General features: G+C 44.6%; 1 protein-coding gene and 2 non-coding genes across 9 annotated transcripts in view; all 3 read right to left on the reverse strand.

Moving 5' to 3' along the window:
- The window catches only part of HECTD1 (HECT domain E3 ubiquitin protein ligase 1), a 128688-nt gene that overhangs the window by 32153 nt on the left and 72964 nt on the right, over positions 1-23571 (reverse strand). For 2 of the 7 annotated variants that reach the window (XM_063947451.1, XM_063947452.1), the window contains 12 exons: positions 17295-17618; positions 16218-16384; positions 14713-14826; positions 14296-14472; positions 12988-13788; positions 12548-12766; positions 12223-12356; positions 11609-11765; positions 7009-7231; positions 5837-5891; positions 5357-5539; positions 4010-4220 (listed from right to left, as the gene is read on the reverse strand). In XM_063947451.1, coding sequence (XP_063803521.1) covers positions 4010-4220; positions 5357-5539; positions 5837-5891; positions 7009-7231; positions 11609-11765; positions 12223-12356; positions 12548-12766; positions 12988-13788; positions 14296-14472; positions 14713-14826; positions 16218-16384; positions 17295-17618 — 2765 coding nt within the window. The remainder of the gene's footprint in view (positions 1-4009; positions 4221-5356; positions 5540-5836; positions 5892-7008; positions 7232-11608; positions 11766-12222; positions 12357-12547; positions 12767-12987; positions 13789-14295; positions 14473-14712; positions 14827-16217; positions 16385-17294; positions 17619-23571) is intronic. The other 5 variants (XM_063947455.1, XM_063947453.1, XM_063947454.1 and 2 more) reach the window with 4 other exon arrangements.
- Positions 296-411, reverse strand: LOC134981593 (U5 spliceosomal RNA). The gene has a single exon (XR_010190714.1). It is a non-coding gene; the product is annotated as a U5 spliceosomal RNA (small nuclear RNA).
- LOC134981604 (U5 spliceosomal RNA) lies at positions 20118-20233 on the reverse strand. Its single transcript, XR_010190723.1, has one exon. It is a non-coding gene; the product is annotated as a U5 spliceosomal RNA (small nuclear RNA).

Raw genomic sequence — 23571 nt, forward strand, 5'->3', positions numbered from 1 at the left:
TTGTAATTGTGGCGAGATGCCCTCATGTATACCTGAGGGTAACCCCCTTCTGTGGACTCACATATGAAACACCTCTGGATTTAATGTCCAGTTTTTAAGATCCAAACCCTGACGGTTGAGATCGCCTGTCTAACAGATGTCCACTCACGGATTGATGTCTTGACATTTTCACATAATAGCGTTCTGAGCCATTGAAGATTTGAGTTACCTACCGCCTTGCCATGCGGCTTATTGGTTCTCACTGGTTGTTGAGTATGCAACTGCCTTTGCTTTGTTTGACTGCTTAAGGGCAGCGTGAGCCAGGCATGAAAAAAAAAAACAAAATTACATGAAACTCACGGTTGTTCCTCTCCACAGAAATCTTTAGTAAAAAACGAAAGATTTATTTGTTATGAAGAGAAACCAGAGTCTATCCCTGGTCAGACTGAAAGCGAATCATTTATTGCATTGTAAAATGCACAGAGATGTAGGACATTTATCTATTGCATTGTAAAATGCACAGAGTTCTAGTACCTTTATCGACAGGAATCTGTCGTGTTTTAGAACCTTTGCGTTGATTTTAACTACAAATCCTGACTCTCTGTGACTGTCGTCCAGAGTATACGCACCCTTGTCCCTCTGTGGGAAACGCGATTGAAGGGTGGTGCACTAAATTGAAAACACATCTTTATTCTTAATAATTGAATACACCAATGTACCGCTAGTGTGCGTGTACTTTTGTTCTTGTTGGTGTAGTAGGTAAAAGTCTTTGATTTACCGTATTTATAATCTTACCTAGGAATTGACATCGTTTAGACAGACTTAGATGTGATTGTTTTCGAACTTAATCTGCTACCGCAGTATAACTTAGTAGCGCAAGATAGAGGAACTTTGTTGATACATAGTTCTTATGTGAGATGAGCTATTATTCCAACATCACTTTGGTAAATACCGGAAGCGATAAGCAACGGTATAAATGAAATGGTTAATGGTTGTGGCGATTTTCAAACGCTAGAACCTATGATGAAGAAACCGGACTGGGTAAATACGCATTGTGAAGATCAAATGCAATTATACAATTTTGTGGCTGCAATAAGCAAAAACTAACTGCAGAAAATCCATTTTCTAACTGTAGTAAATGACTTGCTGATTGATATTGCAACGGAGCTGTTTGATTTTGCTCAAACAGAGGGGAATAAGTAACTTTGACTCTGTTGGCGTACTATTGCCTGGTTTATAAACCAGCAAAGACTAAATGACAACCTGCCAAACCGTTCGCCAGAAGCAGTTTTGTACTCTAAGCTGTAAATAGCTGAGACATATATGAGTTGAAGTCATGAAACCTCGCAAATGTAACATGAAAAGACGCACTTCCACAATTGTAAAAGAGGTCATCAAACCACTGGCTTGCTGACTGTAACGTCCTGTCGTTACAAGGCGTGACTGTTTCTTATAAAGGAATAAAACACCGTTACAAGTATACTGTATGCGCTAATGGCAGAATATCCTATAGGGATAAAATGCCGTTACACATATATCAAATTCAGGCGCAAACAAGCTCTGGCCTTGTCGCGCTTAACTAGCGACAATGAAAATAACCGGCGTTAGCAGAAGCTTTACAGATATACTCTGCAGCTTTTTTGAACCGTGATCGGCATGGTTTCATACATAGATTCTAGTGACCCAAATGTATCTGTGGTTTTTATAATGTTTGACAGAAACGCATATACCAATGGCGGATCGCGTCCTTTTGGAAACGATTATGTATGGTTGTCCAAAACCCCGCACTATCTGAATGCTGGACTAATGTACCCTTCTCACTTGTAGTTATCGGTGTGAGATTTGACATAGAATCGTGCATTAAATTATAAGACTAGTGAAATAAACACTCTGGTACCCAAAGGAAAATTGTCACTTTGGAAAGATTGTCTTTTGTTAGCGCTGGCGGAGTTATTCTGAGACTCCGATTACCGCTGTTTTAATTTGAATTGCCAATGTTAACATTTTTAGTCTGCACTAGAGCCTTATTTGCTATGTAGACAGACATCATAATAGGCAACAGACAGACACTTGCACGACTTAATAACATTATTATATGGCATATATATCTATATATATATATGTTATTGCTGAACAGCATATTTATTAGGAAACTAAAGTGTTCTTTATGTGAAAAGCAGTTCACATAGGCATGAAACCCGAACCAAATTCCTACTAACACCCCTGCGCCTTCTGGTGGCTTAAAGATGTAGGGCAGGAATGTTCTAGATTATCCTGAAGTAAAAAATTCCCACTAACACCCCTGCGCCTCCTTGTGGAGTAGAGGTGTATGGTCTGGAATTATAACTGGAAAACCAGCAATGATTAAAATGGCCGTCATGCCATGCTTTCACAGAAAATCACAGTACAGGTTACTTGCTGCAGTTTTAATATAGGCTTAATAGCCTATTATACAGTTACTATGCTTAATAGCCTATTATACAGTGATAACCCAGGTGTAGGATACAGTAAAATATATGCATTTAGTCAATTAATATGAGCACTGCCTGCAGTGTATTTATCTTGCAACCTTAACCAAAAATAACAGAAAACATGGTTAAACGTGCAATAGGTTATGCCACTGCTAACCCATGGCCAGCCAAAGCCTCATATATATATTATATATATATACAAAGTGTTTACACATATAATCACAGTTCATACTGATATTATAGACAGTTCTGCCAGCAAAAGCTTCATTATATATTATATATATAAAACGTGCTGAAACATATATCACAGTACACATGTACATTGTTTAAAGTGCTGCGCTGCTTGTTTATTTTGAACCCATGCAGCCTTTGCTGCTGCTATGGGTATTATTCCCCCTCCCCCCCCTGCATCCCCATGTTACCTGCAGCGTACGGGGATCGGGTGCAGGGAGAGCAGGAGAGCCTGAATGTAGCGCCGGGGAGCTGACCGGAAGCTCCTTCCTACAGCAGTACACAGTCTCCCTGTGTCTGCGGTGTTTCACTGGGAGAGTGGCCGGCGTCCTTGAGTGACGTGCGGCCACTCTTTAGTACCCAGGAGAGTCTCGGCGGCGTGTAGCGGTGCCGGGCCATCCGAGCAGTGAGAGCGGCCGGCGTCTGAGTGACGTGCGGCCGCTCTGCTTAGTTCAGCGCCCGGAGAGTGTCGGCGGCGTGTAGCGGTGCCGCATCAGGGCAGTGAGAGCGGCCGGCGTCTGAGTGACGTGCGGCCGCTCTGCTTAGTTCAGCGCAGGGAGAGTCATGTACGAGTGAGGTGGAACTTCATATATAAGAAGTGGTCCTTACTACTTCAGCGGGACCCGTCAGCGGCGTGCTCAGCGGCGGCCAGCTCCCTGTACAGTATAACACTCACACAGCAGGGCGGCAGCGTGAGCTGACCGCCCTGACACCCATACCTTGCTCCATCCTGGCTGTGACGAGCTCTCTGTAAGCTCCGTTTCAGTCCTTCTTCCAGCTCTTTGTCACATCCTGGCTGTAACGGATCTTCTTTCTGTAAGCTCCGTTCAGCTTGCAGGAGACAGTGGCTGCCTGTGGCTGTGAGGGTGCTCTTTGTGAGGACCGACACGCCATGCGCTGCCCTATAGCGCCTGTGGCTGTGAGGGTGCTCTTTGTGAGGACCGACACGCCATACGCTGCCTTGCAGCGGCACCATCCCGGACCCAAGTTTATCCAGAAACTGGGACGGGAAGTGTAAAAATTAAAAATAAAAATAAAAATCTTCTGAAAAGTGGCCATTGCCACAAGCCGATGTTCATCTGTGAGCACCGAAAAAACACTGGCAAAGTACACTGAGGTACTTGGGGATATAGAGGGGGGGGAGGGTCCTAAATTTGAATATTCAGTGCCTTTGTTCGGCTACGCCCGTCCATATCCCAAGAGTACTCCAGTGACCCCTAGTGGATGATAAAGAAATCATTAAAGTGCATTGAGATCCATTGCAAGGATACAATATATAGGTCTCAGCAGGTGGTAACATAGGGTGATAAAACTCCAGGAAAACTCACCTTCCTGTGGCGTCCTAGCAGAGTATGGATCGCTGGCGACAATATAAAGAATGCGAAGCAGCTGCAGAACATCCTCCACCCCACACGAATTCTGACCGCTGCCTGCCTTAGCTTGTGCCTGCTCCCGAGCATGACTTAAAATATCTGCACTCTGTAGCGTGACGATAGCTGCTGGCAACACCCCAGATTTGCAGCCATTCTCACAGAAGTCCTGCAGGCAAAACACAATATGAACAGATGATAAACCAGTCCAGTACAATGATATGCCACAACCTTGCATTGTCTGACTACCCACAATATGCAATCTTATCCCCACAAAAAAACACAAAACACAAGAACAAGTGTCCTAGGAGTTTTTGTTCTAAAGATGGTAAAACAACAGAAAATCAATCAATCGTGTTCTTCTAAGAACGATTAGAAGTCAATACCCCAGCTGGTCATAACACAGGGTATATCGGTCTGCTCGTCCTGACAGCAGAGCAGCCTGATCTATGGTACATGTGACCACAGACGTGCATGCGTGTAGCCAAATCTAAACAATCTAGAGCCTGATTCAGGGATGTATGCAGTTCGTATAGCAGCTGCATCTTTGGACATAGTTGCTGCAATGAAATAAGCAAAAGCAGAAATAGACCCTCCTGCATGCTTGCGTGATCTGGTGGCGCGTCTGAAGACGGAGCATCGGATCACTTGCGTGAACATCAGCCATATGAGTAACCCTCAGGACTCAGGATGGCCGGCTGTTCACACTGCTGGCGCCACTAAACCTGTGTCCGAAGGTGCAGACCCTGACCTTAACACTCACAGAAAATGAGGGGAGACACGCCCCAGTTTTCAAGAACGCTGCACAGCTCTCATCACCCCCAGCCCCCCAAACTCAGACAGCCTGTCAATTAGGCTGCGGCTCAGGGGGTGCAGCGTGTGACCACACAGGATGCGTTCTGCACATGCGCAAGAACGGTTTCTGTGCAGAAGTTGCACCAACGGAGAGGTACGTAAACAATCGTGTTTATTATGTACATTTCCAAATCAGGCCTCTAGACCGATCCGACAAGGCAACATTTGGCAAGATAGACAATGAACAAAATACAAGGACTCATGCACACATTGACTGGATTTACTATAAATCTAAATCAACATCTTATCTATTCCAATTAGGAAACAAATGAGTCTTTTGCATGCCCATAAAGGCTGCAATTTAATAAGTAATAGGCCGAACTGGCTGTCAAAACTGCAGCGTGTATGGGCACCTAGAAATTTGTAAAATTAACTATTTTCCCACATGTTCTAAAGACAAGACAAGACAAGCATTATCTAAATGTTCAAGCCAACCCCGACCCGCTTTACTTTGTAAGCGGCGATAAGCTGGGAGCAGTTGCGGTTCTTTCGGATGCTCTTGTTAGTTCCAGTCAGTTTCCAGCGCCGCAAGAAGCTAGGATCTGCGTTCCTCTGCAGATACGTGATCAGATCATTCTTTGGCAAAGCATCTGTACCCAGTGACTGCTCCACATGTTCCACGGACCAGCAGCCCTGAAGAAGGGAATGCGGCATTAAGGGGACATCTCACAGCTGGACAGATCTGCTCTACTACTGGAAACTGAATGGAATTTTTCTCTTGCATGATAAACGCTCTAGACCCTGTACATCTACAGACTTAAGCAACGAACATTGGGAAGTGACATACAGCAAGGTGCAGGAAGCAGCTGCCAAACTATGCTGCTTTACCTAGACTATATTAAAAAGCGGATTGTTAATAGGCACAGGGTTCAATGTTCTGGAATGAGTATGTTACCAGCAGTGCAGCATTATCAATACTCTGACACTCACCAATCTGCCCGACTCCTTCTGTTTATCAGAGTCCTTCATCTCCCTGTACATAATTCTGTTCATGGAATAAAGTGGAAGCAGTTTATAGACAGCTGCATATTGAAGAAGCAATCCAATCATTTACGGTAACAATGATAATAATAATAATAAAATCCCCACATACAATTTGAACCACTGCATACAATGTGGTCACTATATAAATCAGCCATAAAAGCATTATGGTACTTTTTAAAAATAAAATAAAATTTAAGTATTTTCCTTTTAACAATGTGCATTACAGAATATATTGTTACTGGTCTGTCAGTAAACTAAAATAAGGATTACGGCCCTCATTCCGAGTTGATCGCTCGCGGACGTTTTTCGCAGCGATCAGGTTACTACTGCGCATGCGCGTCGTACAGGTACAAACAGCATTGTTGCTGTGCAATGCTTCTAGCGACAAATCCATTTGCACAACCGATCGCAAGGAGATTGAAAGGAAGAGGGCGTTTATAGGTGTCAACTGACCGTTTTCTGGGAGTGGTAAGGAAAACGCAGGCGTGTCCAGGCATTTGCAGGAGTGGATGTCCGACCTCAATTCCGGGAACGGACAGGCGGAAGTGATCGCAAGGGCTGAGTAAGTCCAGAGCTACTCAGAAACTGCAAAAAACTTTTTCGTCCCGCTTGGCTGCACAAGCGTTCGCACACTTGCAAAGTGAAAATACACTCCCCGTGGGCGGCGACTATCTGATCGCTGCTCTGCAAAAAAATAGCTAGCGAGCGATCAACTCGGAATGAGGGCCTATGTGCACACGGCATTATTATATTTCTCCTCCATTCACTTGTCAAGGATGGAATGGTCAGTAGCTCACGCAAAGATCATTTATCTCTAAGAAAAGAAACCAGTGCAGCGGAAATGGGAGGATGAGCGGACATGAAGCATGCGCCACATTTCTCACATTCCTGCTCTGAAAACTAGTTTCCTATGACAGCCTAGTGCACTAGTGCACTGCGTGAGGTTCTAACTCCTCCATTATTCAGTTTCATTCACTTCACAGTGAATATGAAAACTAAAGGCAAATGTATTTATTGTCGTGTCTTCTATTTAACAGACCTTCACTCCACTGTCTCAAGTATATCAGTCTTTAGCGAATCCATCTAGAGAGCTCAAAGAGAAACATGGTCCTGCTTACGTGTATGTGGGTTCCCATATCCTCCGTAATTTGTCCGATTTGACGGATCCATTGCAGGAAGTCTGCAGCAGCTTCTGAACATAGTAGAAGATGGTGGAGCGGAAGTTACTTAGTGGAAGCTCGACTTCACGCCCATTTCCCAGACCGGTTACTTTCAAAGTAAGAGAGAGCCTAGGAGCAGGTGCACATTCAACTTCTTCCAGCAGCTCTGAGTGAGGGGTACCTGCAATGGATAAGCAAATAAATCAAGGGAAACGTCAAATGATTCAACGCCGACTGATCAATATAAGATATTCTATTTTCAACATGCATGATCGTACAAAATAAAAATAAATAAAAAATAACTGATAATGACCAAACACAAGAAATCACTATGTAAACACTATTTTGTTATCTTACACCCACTCTTTGCCAAACTAGTAAAACACGTGGTTTTGTGTGCCAAGATACTGAACGCCAGAATCCCGACAGCCGGTACATTGACCGCATCCCATTTACCAGGGGGCAAAACAGCACTCAAGAGATACACAACAGACTTTAGCATATTCCGTTTACATTACAGGACTGGGTTTTCTGGGTCAGGTGGCACCACTTATAAGGACCCTGGCTGGTTGGGAAAGGAAAGCTATCTGGGAATCTGTGCTACGGACAAGGAGTTCTCTTACTAATGGATAGTTTACTTCTGCTTTTATTACCTCCTCCTGGGTGACCTCACATCAGAAAGACCCACAAGTTATTACTATAGGGGAAGTCTTTTGGGGTTAAGTAGCTGTCTTTTTCTGTGAAAAATAGCATGAATGTGGTATGAGATTTTTTAAAAGGGACTGTCAAGTTTCCCCATCATGCAATGTGTATTTCTGGACAGTTTTTAGTCTTTACGCCAGGCTATTTCAGCAGAGCGCTGCTCTCTGCTCTTATGGCGGCACTCAGCTGGAACATGCTGCCCTGTACCGTCTCCACCCGTGTCCCGTGGGTGAGAAAAGATGTTGTTCACGATCACCGCGAGTGAATAGATGACTATTGCTGGGAAAGCCCCCAAGAGTGACGAAGAAGGAACCACACCCCCTACCCGGCAGGGTAACAAAGGAATAGCAAAAGGGATCCCACTGCTGAATCCGCTAAGTGGACAGTATTATCCATCATGCAGACTGTTGTGTCTGAGGGCTTATTGGTTTCCAAATGGACAAAGGGGGTAATTCAGATCTGATCGCTGGGCTGCTAATTTTGATGTCCTGCGTTCAGATAGTCGCTTCCTCTATGGGGAGTGTATATTCACCGTATAAGTGTGCGATTGCATGTGTACGCTGAGCTGCTGAAATTCACTTTGTGCAGTCTCTGCACAGCCCAGGACTTACTCCTACAGTGCGATCACATCAAGCTAAGGGCTGGAGCGGACGTCAGACACCCTACCTGAAGACGCTTGGTAACGCCTGCGTTCTTCTGGACACTCCCATTAAACGGTCAGTTACCACCTATGAACGGCCTCCTCGTGTCAATCACCTTGCGAACGCCAATGCAAACGGATTTTTCGCACCATCCCGTCGCTGACCAGCGATGCCCTTTGTTGCTGTCCGACGTAAGTGCACATTGCAGTTAGTATCTGATCGCCCACTGTGCGAAAACGCACAGCAGCGATTAGATCTGAATGACCCCCAAAGTCTGTTTGTCCTTCTACAGCAATCCAAAAAAAGCTGTGACCTGTTGTCTCTAACCTTGACCTCAGCCTTTAATAGCAATAAACATGAGAGTACATCATTTATGGTAAATTTACTAGTAGGAGAGAACTATGTGCCAAATAAGGCATCACCTGATGCTAGAATTTACAGCCTCTCTCTGACTCTACATCTGCCTCTTAATAATTGAGGGGTAGAAGGGACATCAGGGGTAAAGATGTACATCAGTGGAAAGGTCCAAGAAACAGAGAGAGCATCCTCGCGGAAGGCCCTGCGATACTGAGTCCTGGAACAGTAGCAGAGAAGTTTGTGCTAGAGGCAAGAGGCCATCAGATCTATGAATGGATGACTCCAATGGTGCACCAGTTGATTGAAAACCTCCTGGTGAAGAGACCATTCCCCAGGATGGATATCCTGACAGCTAAAATAGTAGTCCTCCCTGATCTCCCAGGATGTAAACTGTCGACAGGCTTGGAAGAAACAGTTCCAACCAACTCCTGCATGGCCTGGTCGTTTCTTGTACCACCTAGATTTATGTAGGAGGCGGGCGTCCTGTGGTCTGAGCAGATCTTGATTGGAAGGTCCTGGCGAAGTGGACGCTGCTGTAATTCTTTGGGCTTTCCACCACGGGAGGAAGAATTGCGACCCCAAAATGTAGGCTGGAACCTTGGACAGCCTTGGGAACGAAAAAGGAGGAACTTTTGGCTTTGCAGCTGCTGACGGCAAGAACACCGACAGAGGCGGCCGCAAAAGCGACAGACTTATCTAGTTCAAGGCGAAAAAGGATCTCACTATCGAAAGTGAGGTGCAAAGCCTTTTTTGATTCATTGTCAGCTCTCCACTTGTGAAGCCAGAGGGCTTCCTGTCCACTACAGAAGCCGAAATTTGAGCTGATAGGCTACTGCCTTCAACATATTCCCTCGCTCCTTTAATTGTGCAAAGAAGGAAACGTTACCAACACACTTTTTCTTGTGCTTGTCTAAAGACAAATCCTGAGGAGATTCTCTCACATCCTTAATGAGTAGAACTGATCAAAGCGCCATTAAGGCCTCCACGTTTACAGATTTACTATGTTCCTTTTTCTGAATAGAGAACAGCTCTGGAAAAAAAAATGCCTGGCCTGTACAAAGGGCATGGTATAAAGGAGGAGGAGCCTGGACTGCCCTAAAAAAAAAAAGTTAACCTTTTAGTTCCCAGACTCCTCCAGCACTTTTAGACAGACAGCACAGCTGCCTTTTCCAGTGTCCCCCATGGCTGTAGAAAATATATTTCCATGCAGCTAGCGAGGAGCAGAAGCTGTTGGTACAGGGTTTGTATGAAGAGCAACTAATCAGGGGGAGGTGTCATGTTGCTGAGGGTTAGCAACTCATCCCAGAGGGCCAGTACATGCGCATCCATCGTCCTGGAGGAATTCACACTTATGCTGCTCCAGTGTCTAGTAGTGCAAGGTGGTAATGCTGTCCCCCCCCCCCAACTGGTTTTGCAGCAGAGCTTTGGAATAGGCTTCCAAACGGGATCTGGTGAAGCCGATGGTAACTTTACACCCCCTCCCTGACATGGGTCCCATGTGATGAAGTCACCTGGCCGCGGTACATGGGCCCGCATATGTGCGCAAATGTGTGCTAAGAACTTCAATTATACTCCATGTTAATTGTGAGGGTTTATTATAATTATTTTTACTATCAGTGTTCTTAGTGCTAAGAGTGTGCATCTGCATCTCTCTTCCTCCAGCATAGTATTAGAAGCCTCAGCATGATAGCACCTCCTGATATCTTTAGTAACGGGATGTGCAATCCAGGTCCCCCCTTTTTCCATCTTTTCAGATATACCTGCAAATCTAAAGGCAAACCAATTGGGTAGCTCCATAAGCCATGAAATACTCTAGATCAGTGGTTCTCAATCTCGGTCCTCAGGACCCCACAGAGCTCACGTTTTCCAGCTCAGCTAACAGGTGCACATGTGCAGTCATTACTCACTGATACAATATAAAAGATCCACAGGTGGAGCGAATTACTTAACTTGTGATTCTGTGAGGAGACCTGAAAAATGTAAACTATTTGGAGTCACGAGGACTGAGTTTGAGAAGCTGGGCTCTAGTGACACAAGTCAGTGATCATGTAGGTCCATTTGTAAATAAAAAGAAATATATAGTACTGCATGATCACAGTTTTTGTGGTCCGTAGATGGCCTTTAAGGACACAAGTCACAACATTAGACACCTAATACCTCTTTCAGACCGCCAGCTCTGAACAGGTGTTATTGGCACATGACCGCGCACAACCCGTGTTCCTGTGCGGTCTGAAAGGTGCCAGGGGACATATACCAGGTCGAGCGACCAGGTATTTTAACCCTGGTAGCGAGCAGGGTTGAACTAGTGTTAAACCCGGCTTGCTGTGCGGCGTGAACAGGAGCCAGGTTGATGCAACCTGTTTCCCGTTCACACTGTGTGGACAGGCAGCGCTTGCGCCGCAGTATCACCGCTGACGTAACCAACCCGGCAAATGGCAGGTTGCGGACAGCGGCGGTGTCACGCTCTCGGGTGCGACCCGCCTCAGGCACTCTATAAGGGGCATTAGTTAAATTTTTTCTCATGCTTTGTTTTTTCCTAACGCAAATAAAAAAATCACTTGTAAAATAGAAATTTCTACATTTACATTACACTTTCTACAAGAAATAAAACAAGTGAACGGGAATTTAACCTGGTGATTACACACAGCGGATTAAGCGCAGTCATTTTATGGACTGTACAAATACCTTATCAAATCCTGCTTACCACCCCCCCCACCCCCCCACACACACTTTAACACCCCATTTTATCGGCAAAACATTTATATACGAGTACAGACCATATATTGTCTATCAGAAATAGTTATCAGCTGGAATGCATATCACCTAATGGTAGCTGCTGTTCTGCTATGGGTAAATACCTGGAGCTGGTATATCCAAATCTGTGGTCTGCTGGACATTGGTTCTCCCAGGACGAGGATCAAAGGCTGGGACAAGAGCAGAGAACTGTCTTTTCAATACATAATCATCATCCCAAGTCCTGCGTCTACCGCCTTTTGTCTCGTACTCCTCTTCCTCCTGTTCAGAAAAGCAAAGAATTATTCTTGGGAGCCAAGTAGTTTAGAAGTAGAAGTATGCCAGAAAAGTACACATTACACTAATTTGCCTCTGGGACTTTTAACACTTGCTGCTGAATACTTAGAAGCTCTTATTGGCTTTACACATAAGGCGATATGACGCCGTATGTGCCGTTGGGCGACCCGGCGGCGGGGAAGGAGTGACGGGGGGAGTGAACTTTCTTCACCCACCCACCCCCCCGTCACCTGGCCCCATAACAACGCATGCTATTATGGATGAGATTGTCCATATTGGCCTGAATGTATAAGCAACCCAGGCATCAACGATGAAAGAGCGTGGGGCCGCACATCGTTCATGCCTACATACTGAACGATATGAACAAGTTCTTGTTCATTAACAAACGAAAACGTTCATATCGTTCGGTGAAATCGCCTAATGTGTAGGGCCCATTACTCACCATCACTTCCTCATACTCCTGTTCCTCTTGGTTGTCATCCTCATTTTCATCATCTTCTTCATCTGGCTCTGGAAGATCTTCATCATCATCGAGCTCAGCAAGGAGAGTGCTTGCCCGACAGCTGTCCAGGAAATCTGTGGACCACAAGAGGAGAAAGAAGAAGAGGTAAAGGTAGGACACTCAGGAGTTGAAAAGCTCAACACTAATTAGGACATAAATTGCATTAAGACCATGTAAACACAAACCTACTATTCATGCATCGAAACAAATTCTAATTCTGCAATCACTTTTTTTTCTTCTTCCAGTAATAGAAAGAAAAACATACCATATAGGGAATACTCTGCCTCCTGGCCAGTATCGCTCTCGCTGGAGGTGGAAGTTAGGCTGGTGGTTAAGGTATTGCTAAGAGACTGACCAACTGAAAGTCCTGTAGTAGCCGTTGCCACATTGCTGCTGGTGACGCTAGAAGTGGACATGGTAACAGTGGATGTAGTTCCTGTTGTGGTCAAATTAGGAAAACTCTGTGCTCCCATAAGTGGAGAGGCTGGGGTAAAAATAAAAAACAACAACTTTATTGCTTTACCCACATTCACGATCATCACTACTCCTATTTCAGAACCTAACTATTGTGCAATGTACATTCCCCCACCAACAAGTTCACCCACGCATTACTGTATCAGAATATGTGAAAACTATTTCCTCTGTTATGGCAGATGGCACAGCTGAAATACATACCCCAAATAAACTTCCTACATGGATACTCACTGGCAGAGCTGACGGCATTTCTTCCCAGAGTATTGGTGTTGTTATCACTGCTGCTTCGACTAAGGTTCATGTTGTTTGTTGCATTCGTCCTGGCAATGTTCGCAACTCTCCTGACAAAGGATTCCAAGCTGGAGGTCTCACGAGATGACAAGTTGGGAACACTAGCGCTGGAACTCATTGGAGCCCCTGCAGCCAGGAGCGAACTGACTGAAAGCCTGTTGCTGGCGGACGATCCCAGTGGTCGGGGAACAGCAGCCTCCTTGTTGCTGAGCTCTGAGACGGAACTGACATCAGGTGAGCTGATGCTCACCATACCCATTGAGATGGCTGGGGCATCCCCCGCCTTTCGCTCTCCTCCTTCAATCACCACTTCTCCCCCTAGGGGGCATGTGGAAGATCCAGGGGCTATTGGATTAGAAGACAGCACAAGGATGGGATCATTGTGTAGGTCAGAACCTGATTCCTCTGCCCTCCTCTCTGTCTTGGCACAGGTCAGACTCGCATCACTGCTACTTGCCACACTGCAGACGGAGCTACTACTCCCCTTGCGACTACAGGAGCCGGTCACACCCCCAGCAACGGTGCAGGTGGAGGAGGAATGGGGAGGAGCTTTGTCAGGACAGTTGTTTTTCACGAGACTGCTCCAAGAAGGTGGTGTGCCTGCAACAGTGGATGAAACAGGTTTGGATGACGCGGCAGAATCTGGGTCATAACCTGGGGCCAGCTTCAAGTCAAATTTTCCTTCCGCGCCCATGCGGTAAGAATTAGAGCCACCGGCATCCCAAATGACATCAATCCAGCCTGGAAAGGGATAGCAGCGTGTAAGATGGAAGAGCAGATAGCAAAAAAAAAAAAAAAGGTTTGATTGGAATTATGCAAAAGGAAAAGCTATAGCAAGCACCCATACCCAACTGTGGTATTTAAGGGATTACCACATCACAAATAAGCAAGCACACATACAAAAGCAGAATGGACATTTGAATAATGTATTTCATGCCTCGACACCAGAGATAACAATGTTCTAAACATGGAGAAAGATAATCATAATTTTAAGTCTAATTTAAGTTTTCAGTTGACATTTTAAAAAAAGCAAAAATCTCAATTTGTTTTGCTGCAAGCAGAGAAGAGGCCGAGGCCGAAGTAAGGTGAAAAAGAAAGATGTCACAAGTTTATTAAATCCACAGAAAAATGTAGTAATGCTATAAATCCCCGGAAGTGTGTTAGTGATTGACTGTTTCAACACAATGGGCAAACATAGCTCATGGTGATCTGTTTCATCTCCGATAAACAGGAATAAGACTTGCTTACCATTGTGCAGCTCTCCTGTGACTGTGCCTTCCCCCTGGGAGCTGCCATCTTGGTCTCGCCATTTCCAATCAATGCCCCGGATGACTCGAGCCCCAGGCACCATATATTTCAGGACTTGGGAACGCACCAGACGCCTCTGTCGCCTCAGATTAGCTTCAGCTTCTTTGGCCGCTTTACCTGAAAAGGCAAAACAATGGAATTATAAAATTCTTCTTGTTAACCGTAAGGATTTCGGAGGACTATTAACACTAAAACAAAGTGAGGGATTTAAAAAAAACAAAGACTTGGTGGCAGTGTACTACTGATCAATGCATTAGGATAAGGTCGACTCATGGGATAGTAATAAGAATTTTAGGGTAGTTTAAACAAATGGTATTGTGATAACAGTGCCAGCTGCTTTTCCCCCATCAGCCTCACCTGCCAGGATAGGCCAGCCTTTTGAGTGGCGTCCAAAGGATGTGGGAGGTGTTGACGGGCCTGCCTGTGCCTTGTAACCTCCAAGACTCCTCCAGTCTGCCTGTGCCGGCGTTTCTGTTTGCCGGAGACATGGAGGAGGTCGGAGGGGTTACAGGTGGTCTGTAGTACAATCCCCCAATTAGCTCCCCAATTACGTCCACAAGCAATAAATAAAAGGAAAAATAAAACAGGCACTAACCGATTTACCTGTATATATGTTCTGTCCCTTTCTACTAGATTATAAGTATTGTTGTGAAGCCAGAGTATTCCAATGGCAAACTATGATTTTATTTATTCAATGAGCATTATTTTTTTTTTCTCTGTTCCGTTTTTTTATAAATTGTTTCACTAGAAGACAACCTGCACTGAGCTGTGCTGCTAAATATATGCTCTATACCAAACATCAGACACAAAATGTGTTTGCTATAGTAAAATGTAAGAAAATATTCCCATTAGATGACAGATGTGCACAGCAATAAGAGGATTTATTTTGTATGCTACCTAAAATCGATTCATCTGTGTCCATCTGGGGGACACTACATAATGTGGGTTTAGACTAGAGCACAGGTTCTCAAACTCGGTCCTCAGGACCCCACACGGTCCATGTTTTGCAGGTCACCTGTAGATTTTTAAAATGTGACAGTTGGTGAATCACAGTGCAGCTGCTGGGTGACATGGAAAACGTGAACCGTGTGGGGTCCTGAGGACCGAGTTTGAGAACCACTGGACTAGAGCACAGGTTCTCAAACTCGGTCCGCAGGACCCCACACGGTTCATGTTTTGCAGGTCACCTGTAGATTTTTAAAATGTGACAGTTGGTGATACACAGTGCAGCTGCTGGGTGACATGGAAAACGTGAACAGTGTGTGGTCCTGAGGACCGAGTTTGAGAACCACTGGACTAGAGGAAAGGCTGAGGAGTAGGAACTAAACAGTTACTCTATTGAAGCTGAAACTCCTCCCATCACCCCCTGCCCCCTCCCTCTAAGCCCTTCTACCTCCTCCAGCTACTCAGTTATTTATCTAAAAAAAAGCTGAAAGAGGAATTAAAAGTAATTTTGAAATATTTTTTTTGCTAGATCCACAAGGATAAGAATTCCTTATTATTCTGGTCTCAATGTCAGTATTTCAAAATATTTTCCATCAACACATAAGGGTCTATTAAACTGACTAAATGCTGTAGCAACCAACAGTCATCTTTCAGTGCTGTTAATACACAAACCTGCTGAAGGCCAATATCCAATAGGATGCTTTAGTTTACAGAGCATTATTATTCTTTGCATTTTTTAACAGCCAAAAACATTAAAAAAAAAAAAAAAAAAAAAAAAAGGAGGCTCAGTGTGCAAACTAATTTACATTATGTAGTGACATACTCTTTAAAACTGTGTACCACTGCCTGGATTTAAAAACGTAAATGCAGCAATATTAAAAGGATGACTGGTAATATAGTATACTGTAGTAACATACCTAGCTGGTCTTCACATACTCCAGTCACAGAACCATACAACTCAAAGCCAGACAATGAGAGGTAATGGGTCTGCCCACTGGCGTTCTTTCCCGTTTGCTTGATTCTGACATGCCGCCAACCCTGCTTTTCATCTCTTGCTGTATCCAGCGGCCATGTAGCAGTAGAGCTTAAGGACAGTAAACAATAAGTAAGTAATGTTCTAACCATAGCACACCACACGTTGACTTATGGGCCCTACATACTGAAAGATTTTAGTGAATGATATGAACGTTCTCGTTCATTACTCGTTCATAACGTTCAGTGTGTAGGCACCGACGATGAATGATACGCGGCCCCGCGCTCGTTCATCTTTGGTGCCGGGTAGCTTATGCATGCAAGCCAATATGGACAATCTCATCCATATTAGCATGCAGTGCTACGGAGTCGGGTGACGGGGGGAGTGAAGAAACGTCACTCCCCCCGTTCACCGGGTCGCCCGTCTGCCATATCGGCGGCGGGTCGCCAAGTCTGTAGTTAGTTAAAACAGAGTTAGTTAAAACAGACTGCTTACAGTGTGCAGGATGAAACCTTAGAAAACAGTGTTGAATGCATTTTTTGGAAACTGTTGCAGTATCTACTGCAGATTAGTAAAAGGAAACCGGACATCTGAATGGTAGATAAAGGGGGGTACTCACGGAGCGATCCCAGCCTAAAATCTAAGCAATCTGACTAGATTGCTTAGATTTTAAGAATGATCTCTCCGTGTGTATGCCCCACAGCGACAGCGATGCACAGCCCCGCGCATCGCTATCGCTGGTGCTAGATTGGCCTGCATGCAGGCTCAATCTAGCAGGTCGATCATTTCACCAGCTGGGTGAAATGAGTGCCCCCCGTCCCCCGCACGCTCAGCACACATCGCGCTGTGGTAAACGGGGGGAGAGATGTCTGCGGTTCGCTCCGCACACATCTCTCCCCGCATCTGCCCGTGAATACGGATATTTTTATAAATGCCTGCTCATGTTAAAAATGGATTTGCTATATAAACAGGTTGTCTACTATCAAAAACTATATATTTTTCACAAGAAACTGGTAAGTACCCAGGCTCATTCAGACTGCAGTCATCTACATGGGTATATAACGTAGTCCAGTTCTGGCCATCCTTGGAGACCTGAAAGACCCAGTTCCGAAGTGCAGAGCGGCCATAGCCACGGGCATGGCGCAGTGTGTAGGCTGACGGGACAATCCAGAGACCAAGGTCAACAGCAAACCAAGCACTCTTATCATCATTGGTGTGGCAGTTAAGGGCAGAGCTGTCGCGGCTCAAGATATCTTCAAGCCGGCCATATGGCAGGTTGCGGCCTTCTGATGATGTGACTACCACCAAGCCATAAGCAGCTGGGTTCACCCACTCGTAAGCCGTTCTGAAAAGGTCGAAACACAAACAAGTGAAAAAAGGATCCAGAATGCATCATCAACTGAAAGCCAGAAGTGAAGAGAAAGCTGGAGCCAAGGGGCTAAAGTTTAATGTGCTTTTGTTCTAATATGCAAATAATCCTACTTATTAACATGTTGTGTGTGTGATTAAGTACAGGAAAAAGAAAACAAAAAAAGAACAGAACAGCAACACAGTGTTTTTATTGATTGTGAAAAGGTGTAGCATAGGAGAACATATGATGGTAACCATATTGTAAAATGTATTTGTATGTTCAGAGGAGATGCAGGAAGGGAAGAGAAAAGCAGTAGTTATATTAAAGCTAATTGTTTATATAGGAAAATAGGATTTTGGTACTTACCAGGTAAATCCTTTTCTTTGAATCCATAGGGGGCACTGGAGTACTCTTGGGATATGGACGGGCGGAGCCGAACAAAGGCACTGAATATTCAAATTTAGGACTCTCCCCCCCCTCCATATCCCCAAGTACCTCAGTGTACTTTGCCAGTGTTTTTTACTGAGCGAACAGGATATAGAGAGGTTGACAATGGAGAATCCCTATAACATAACGGACAACCACAAAGTTGATCCGTAACCTTATTGTCAACTAAACAGTTGACACCTTAACCGATAGAACTTTATAATTTGAGCCAATTGGTGAAAATGTGTTACCCTAAGCTCCTTCGAGCTTAATACCATCCAAGTTAAATTTGTTCACTAAGCTCCCTTGAGCTTACAACAACCCAGGTAAAACTGCTCTGGGTGGGCGTCCAGTGCCCCCTATGGATTCAAAGAAAAGGATTTACCTGGTAAGTACCAAAATCCTATTTTCTTTATCATCCACTAGGGGTCACTGGAGTACTCTTGGGACGTACCAAAGCTTCCCTCGTGGGCGGGAGAGCTGTTTGATACTTGTAACAGTAGGCAGCCAAAGCTAAATGCTGATGGCGCCACCATTCATAACGTGTAAACGTGCACAAACGTGGTGCACTAAAGGCTATGTAGCCGCGTCGTAGACGCTCCACGACCCGCTGGGTGTGACATTCCCACAGAACCTGTGGGATGCTATTACTGACGTAGGCGATTGTAACTTAGCCTTAAGTAAGCCTGACTTGTAGTCATTATTATCCAACTGGATAAAATCTGCTGAGAAACTGGCTAACCCCAGTTTGCAGTATCATATAGAACAAACAACGTATTCATATCACGTACTACATATATAAACGCGTAACGCGTGTACCACATTCAGAATTTTAGAATGTGCTGTCCCCACAGGAACCACTATTGGTATATTGATGTGAAGAATACGAAAGCGGATTTTGTCGGAAGATCTGCTTTGTAATGAGAAAACTCAAATACGGTGGCTTGGAATACAAGGCACCCAAATATGAAAACAAAATCCTTGCCGAAGCACCCTTGGCGAAGCCAAGGCTAGAAGAAAAATGTTTTCCAAAGTGAGAACTTAATACCCATTTGTTGTACGGGTTCAAAAATATGAAACTTAATTCCCATTTGTTGAAAGGATTCCAAAATATGAAAACTAAGAAATCTGAACCCAACCTCAAATCGCCTGGCGCTGTAGGTGGGATAAATAGAGTCTGAACTTTGGTGACACCTTGTAGAAAGATGTTTACAGACGTAAATAGAGGCAAACGCTTTGAAAATAAGTTTACCACACAGATACCTGCACTCTTAGTGCAGATGAACGCAGTTTTCCATCCCATCCCGTTTAACAGAATACGGGTACTTGAAGTATGATGTTGGAAACTTCCGAGGTTTACAACCTATGTAAGCACACGAAATTTTTTAATTATGAGCTGCCTTAAGCGGCTTACTATTTCGTAACATGGTTGGTATAACCGATACTGTAATTCTCTATTTTTTAAGAGAGAGGTCTGAACTCTCACCCCGTCAACCGCAGCTGCGGTACATAGATAATAGGTACATAGGTAACTATGGGTAAAAGAACGTTCCGTGATGTAACAGGTTGGCCGTATTATGAGCGGGGCAAGATCGTGTGCAAGTATTACTTGAAAATTCGAGAAGCAAACTTCTCCGAAACCCATGAGATACCACCAGTATGACTGTGACGAACTGTCTTCTGATCCGTTTTGGCAACGAAGAGAGAAGCGGAAAATGGTGGAGCCAGATACACGATGCTGAATGACCCCATGAATGTGATGTACATATACTGAGCTTTTGTAATTGTGGCGAGATGCCATTATGTATACTTGGGGTAACCGCCTTCTGTGGACTCACATATGAAACACCTCTGGATTTAATGTCCAGTTTTCAAGATCCAAACCCTGACGGGTGAGATCTTTTGTCTAACAAATGTCCACTCACGGATTGATGTCTTGACATTTTCACATAATGGCGTTCTGAGCCATTGAAGATTTGAGTTACCTGCCGCATTGCCATGCGGCTTCTTGGTTTTCACTGGTTGTTGTGTATGCAACTGCCGTTGCTTTGTTTGACTGCTTAAGGGCAGCGTGAGCTAGGCATGAAAAAACAAAATTACATGAAACTCACGGTTGTTCCTGTCTACAGAAATCTTTAGTAAAAAGCGAAAGATTTATTCGTTCTGAAGAGAACCCAGAGTCTATCCCTGGACAGACTGAAAACGAATTATTTATTGCATTGTAAAATGCACAGAGTTCTAGGACATTTATCTATTGCATTGTAAAATGCACAGAGTTCTAGGACATTTATTGACAGCAATCTGTCGTGTTTTAGAACCTTTGCGTTGATTTTAACTACAAATCCTGACTCTCTGTGACTGTCGTCCAGAGTATACGCACCCTTGTCCCTCTGTGAGAAACGCGATTGAAAACACATCTTGATTCTTAATAAGTGAATACACCAATGTACCGCTAATGTGCGTGTACCTTTGTTCTTGCTGGTGTAGTAGGTAAAAGTCTTTGATTTACCGTATTTATAATCTTACCTAGGAATTGACATCGTTTAGACCGACTTAGATGTGATTGTTTTCGAACTTAATCTGCTACCGCAGTATACCTTAGTAGCGCAAGATAGAGGAACTTTGTTGATACATAGTTCTTATGTGAGATGAGCGATTATTCCAACATCACTTTGGTAAATACCGGCAGCGATAAGCAACGGTATAAATGAAATGGTTAATGGTTGTGGCGATTTGCAAACGCTAGAACCTGTGATGAAGAAACCGGACTGGGTAAATACGCATTGTGAAGATCAAATGCAATTATACAATTTTGTGGCTGCAATAAGCAAAAACTAACTGCAGAAAATCCATTTTCATTTTCTAACTGTAGTAAATGACTTGCTGATTGATATTGCAACGGAGCTGTTTGATTTTGCTCAAACAGACGGGAATAAGTCATTTTGACTCTGTTGGCGTACTATTGACTGGTTTATAACCCAGCAAAGACTAAATGACAACCTGCCAAACCGTTCGCCAGAAGCAGTTTTGTACTCTAAGCTGTAAATAGCTGAGACATATATGAGTTGAAGTCATGAAACCTCGCAAATGTAACCTGAAAAGACGCACTTCCACAAATGTAAAAGAGGTCATCAAACCACTGGCTTGCTGACTGTAACGTCCTGTCGTTACAAGACGTGACTGATGTTTATAAAAGAATAAAACGCTGTTACAAGTATATTGTATGCGCTAATGGCAGAATACCGTAAAGGGATAAAATGTCGTTACACATATATCCAATTTAGGAGCAAACAAGCTCTGGGCTTGTCGCGCTTAACTAGCGACAATTTGAAAATAACCGGCGTTAGCAAAAGCTTTACAGATATACTCTGCAGCTTCTTTTAACCGTGATCGGCATGGTTCCATAGATAGATTCTAGTGACCCAAATGTATCTGTGGTTTTTATAATGTTTGACAGAAACGCATATACCAATGGCGGATCGCGTCCTTTTGGAAACTATTATGTATGGTTGTCTAAAACCCCGCACTATCTGAGTGCTGGACTAATGTACCCTGCTCACTTGTAGTTATCGGTGTGAGATTTGACATAGAATCGTGCATTAAATTATAAGACTAGTGAAATAAACACTCTGGTACCCAAAGGAAAATTGTCACTTTGGAAAGATTGTCTTTTGTTAGCGCTGGCGGAGTTATTCTGAGACTCCGATTACCGCTGTTTTAATTTGAATTGCCAATGTTAACATTTTTAGTCTGCACTAGAGCCTTATTCGCTATGTAGACAGACATCATAATAGGCAACAGACAGACACTTGCACGATTATTATATGGCATATATATCTATATATATATGTTATTGCTGAACAGCATATTTATTAGGAAACCAAAGTCTTTATGTGAAAAGCAGTTCACATGGGCATGAAACCCGAACCAAATTCCTACTAACACCCCTGCGCCTTCTGGTGGCTTAAAGATGTAGGGCAGGAATGTTCCAGAATTATCTTGAACTAAAAAAAAAAATTCCCACTAACACCCCTGCGCCTCCTTGTGGAGTAGAGGTGTATGGTCTGGAATTATAACTGGAAAACCAGCAATGATTAAAATGGCCGTCATGCCATGCTTTCCCAGAAAATCATAGTACAGGGTACCTGCTGCAGTTTTAATATAGGCTTAATAGCCTATTATACAGTTATTATGCTTAATAGCCTATTATACATAGGATACAGTAAAATATATGTATTCAAATAATATGAGCACTGCCTGCAGTGTATTTATGCAACTGTAACCAAAAATAACAGAAAACATGGTTAAACGTGTAATAGGTTATGCCACTGATAACCTATTGCCAGCCAAAGCCTCATATATATATTATATATATATACAAAGTGTTTACACCTATAATCACAGTTCATACTGATATTATTGCCAGCAAAAGCTTCATTATATTTATATATATAAAACGTGCTGTTAACGTGCTGCGCTGCTTGTGTATTTTGAACCCATGCAGCCTTTGCTGCTGCTATGGGTATTATTCCCCCCCCCCCCCCCTGCATCCCTTACCTGCAGCGTACGGAGATCGGGAGCAGGGAGAGCAGGAGAGCCTGAATCTAGCGCCGGGGAGCCGTCCGGCAGCTGCTTCCTACAGCAGTACACAGTCTCCCTGTGTCTGCGGTGTTTGGAAAAGTGGCCTGCGTCCTTTAGTGACGTGCGGCCACTGTCTCGGCGGCGTGTAGCGGTGCCGGGCCATGAAAGCAGTGAGAGCGGCCGGCGTCTGAGTGACGTGCGGCCGCTCTCTTAGTTGAGCGCCCGGAGAATGTCGGCGGCGTGTAACGGTGCCGCAGCAGAGCAGTGAGAGCGGCCGGCGTCTGAGTGACGTGCGGCCGCTCTACTTAGGTCAGCCCAGGAGAATGGCGGTAGCGTCTAGCGGTGCCGTGCCCTCAGAGCAGTGAGAGCGGCCGGCGTCTGAGTGACGTGCGGCCGCTCTCTTAGTACAGCGCACGGAGATTCTCGTACCGGGCCATCAGCGCAGTGAGAGCGGCCAACGTCTGAGTGACGTGCGGCCGCTCTGCGCATCGTTCAGCAAGACCTTCAGCGGCGTGTAGTTCACGTGCTCAGCGGCTATGTCATTTCTACAGCATAACACACACACAGCAGGGCGGCAGCGTGAGCTGACCGCCCTGACACTCATACCTTGTGCCGCCTTCTCTTCTCTCTGCAAGCTCCGTTTCAGCCTCATCTTGGCTGTGACGGAGCTTCTGTAAGTGTAAGCTCCTTCCAGCTCTTTGTCTTATCCTGGCTGTAACGGATCTTCTTTCTGTAAGCTCCGTTCAGTTTAAAGGAGACAATGGCTGCCTGTGGCTGTGAGGGTGCTCTTTGTGAGGACCGACACGCCATGCGCTTGTCTATAGCGCCTGTGGCTGTGAGGGTGCTCTTTGTGAGGACCGACACGCCATCCGCTGCCTTGCAGCGACACCATCCCGGACCCATGTTTTTCCATAAACCGAGACGGGCAGTGTAAAAATTA

This window comes from Pseudophryne corroboree, chromosome 12, assembly GCF_028390025.1.
Source record: "Pseudophryne corroboree isolate aPseCor3 chromosome 12, aPseCor3.hap2, whole genome shotgun sequence".
Classification (NCBI taxonomy): Eukaryota; Metazoa; Chordata; class Amphibia; order Anura; family Myobatrachidae; genus Pseudophryne; species Pseudophryne corroboree.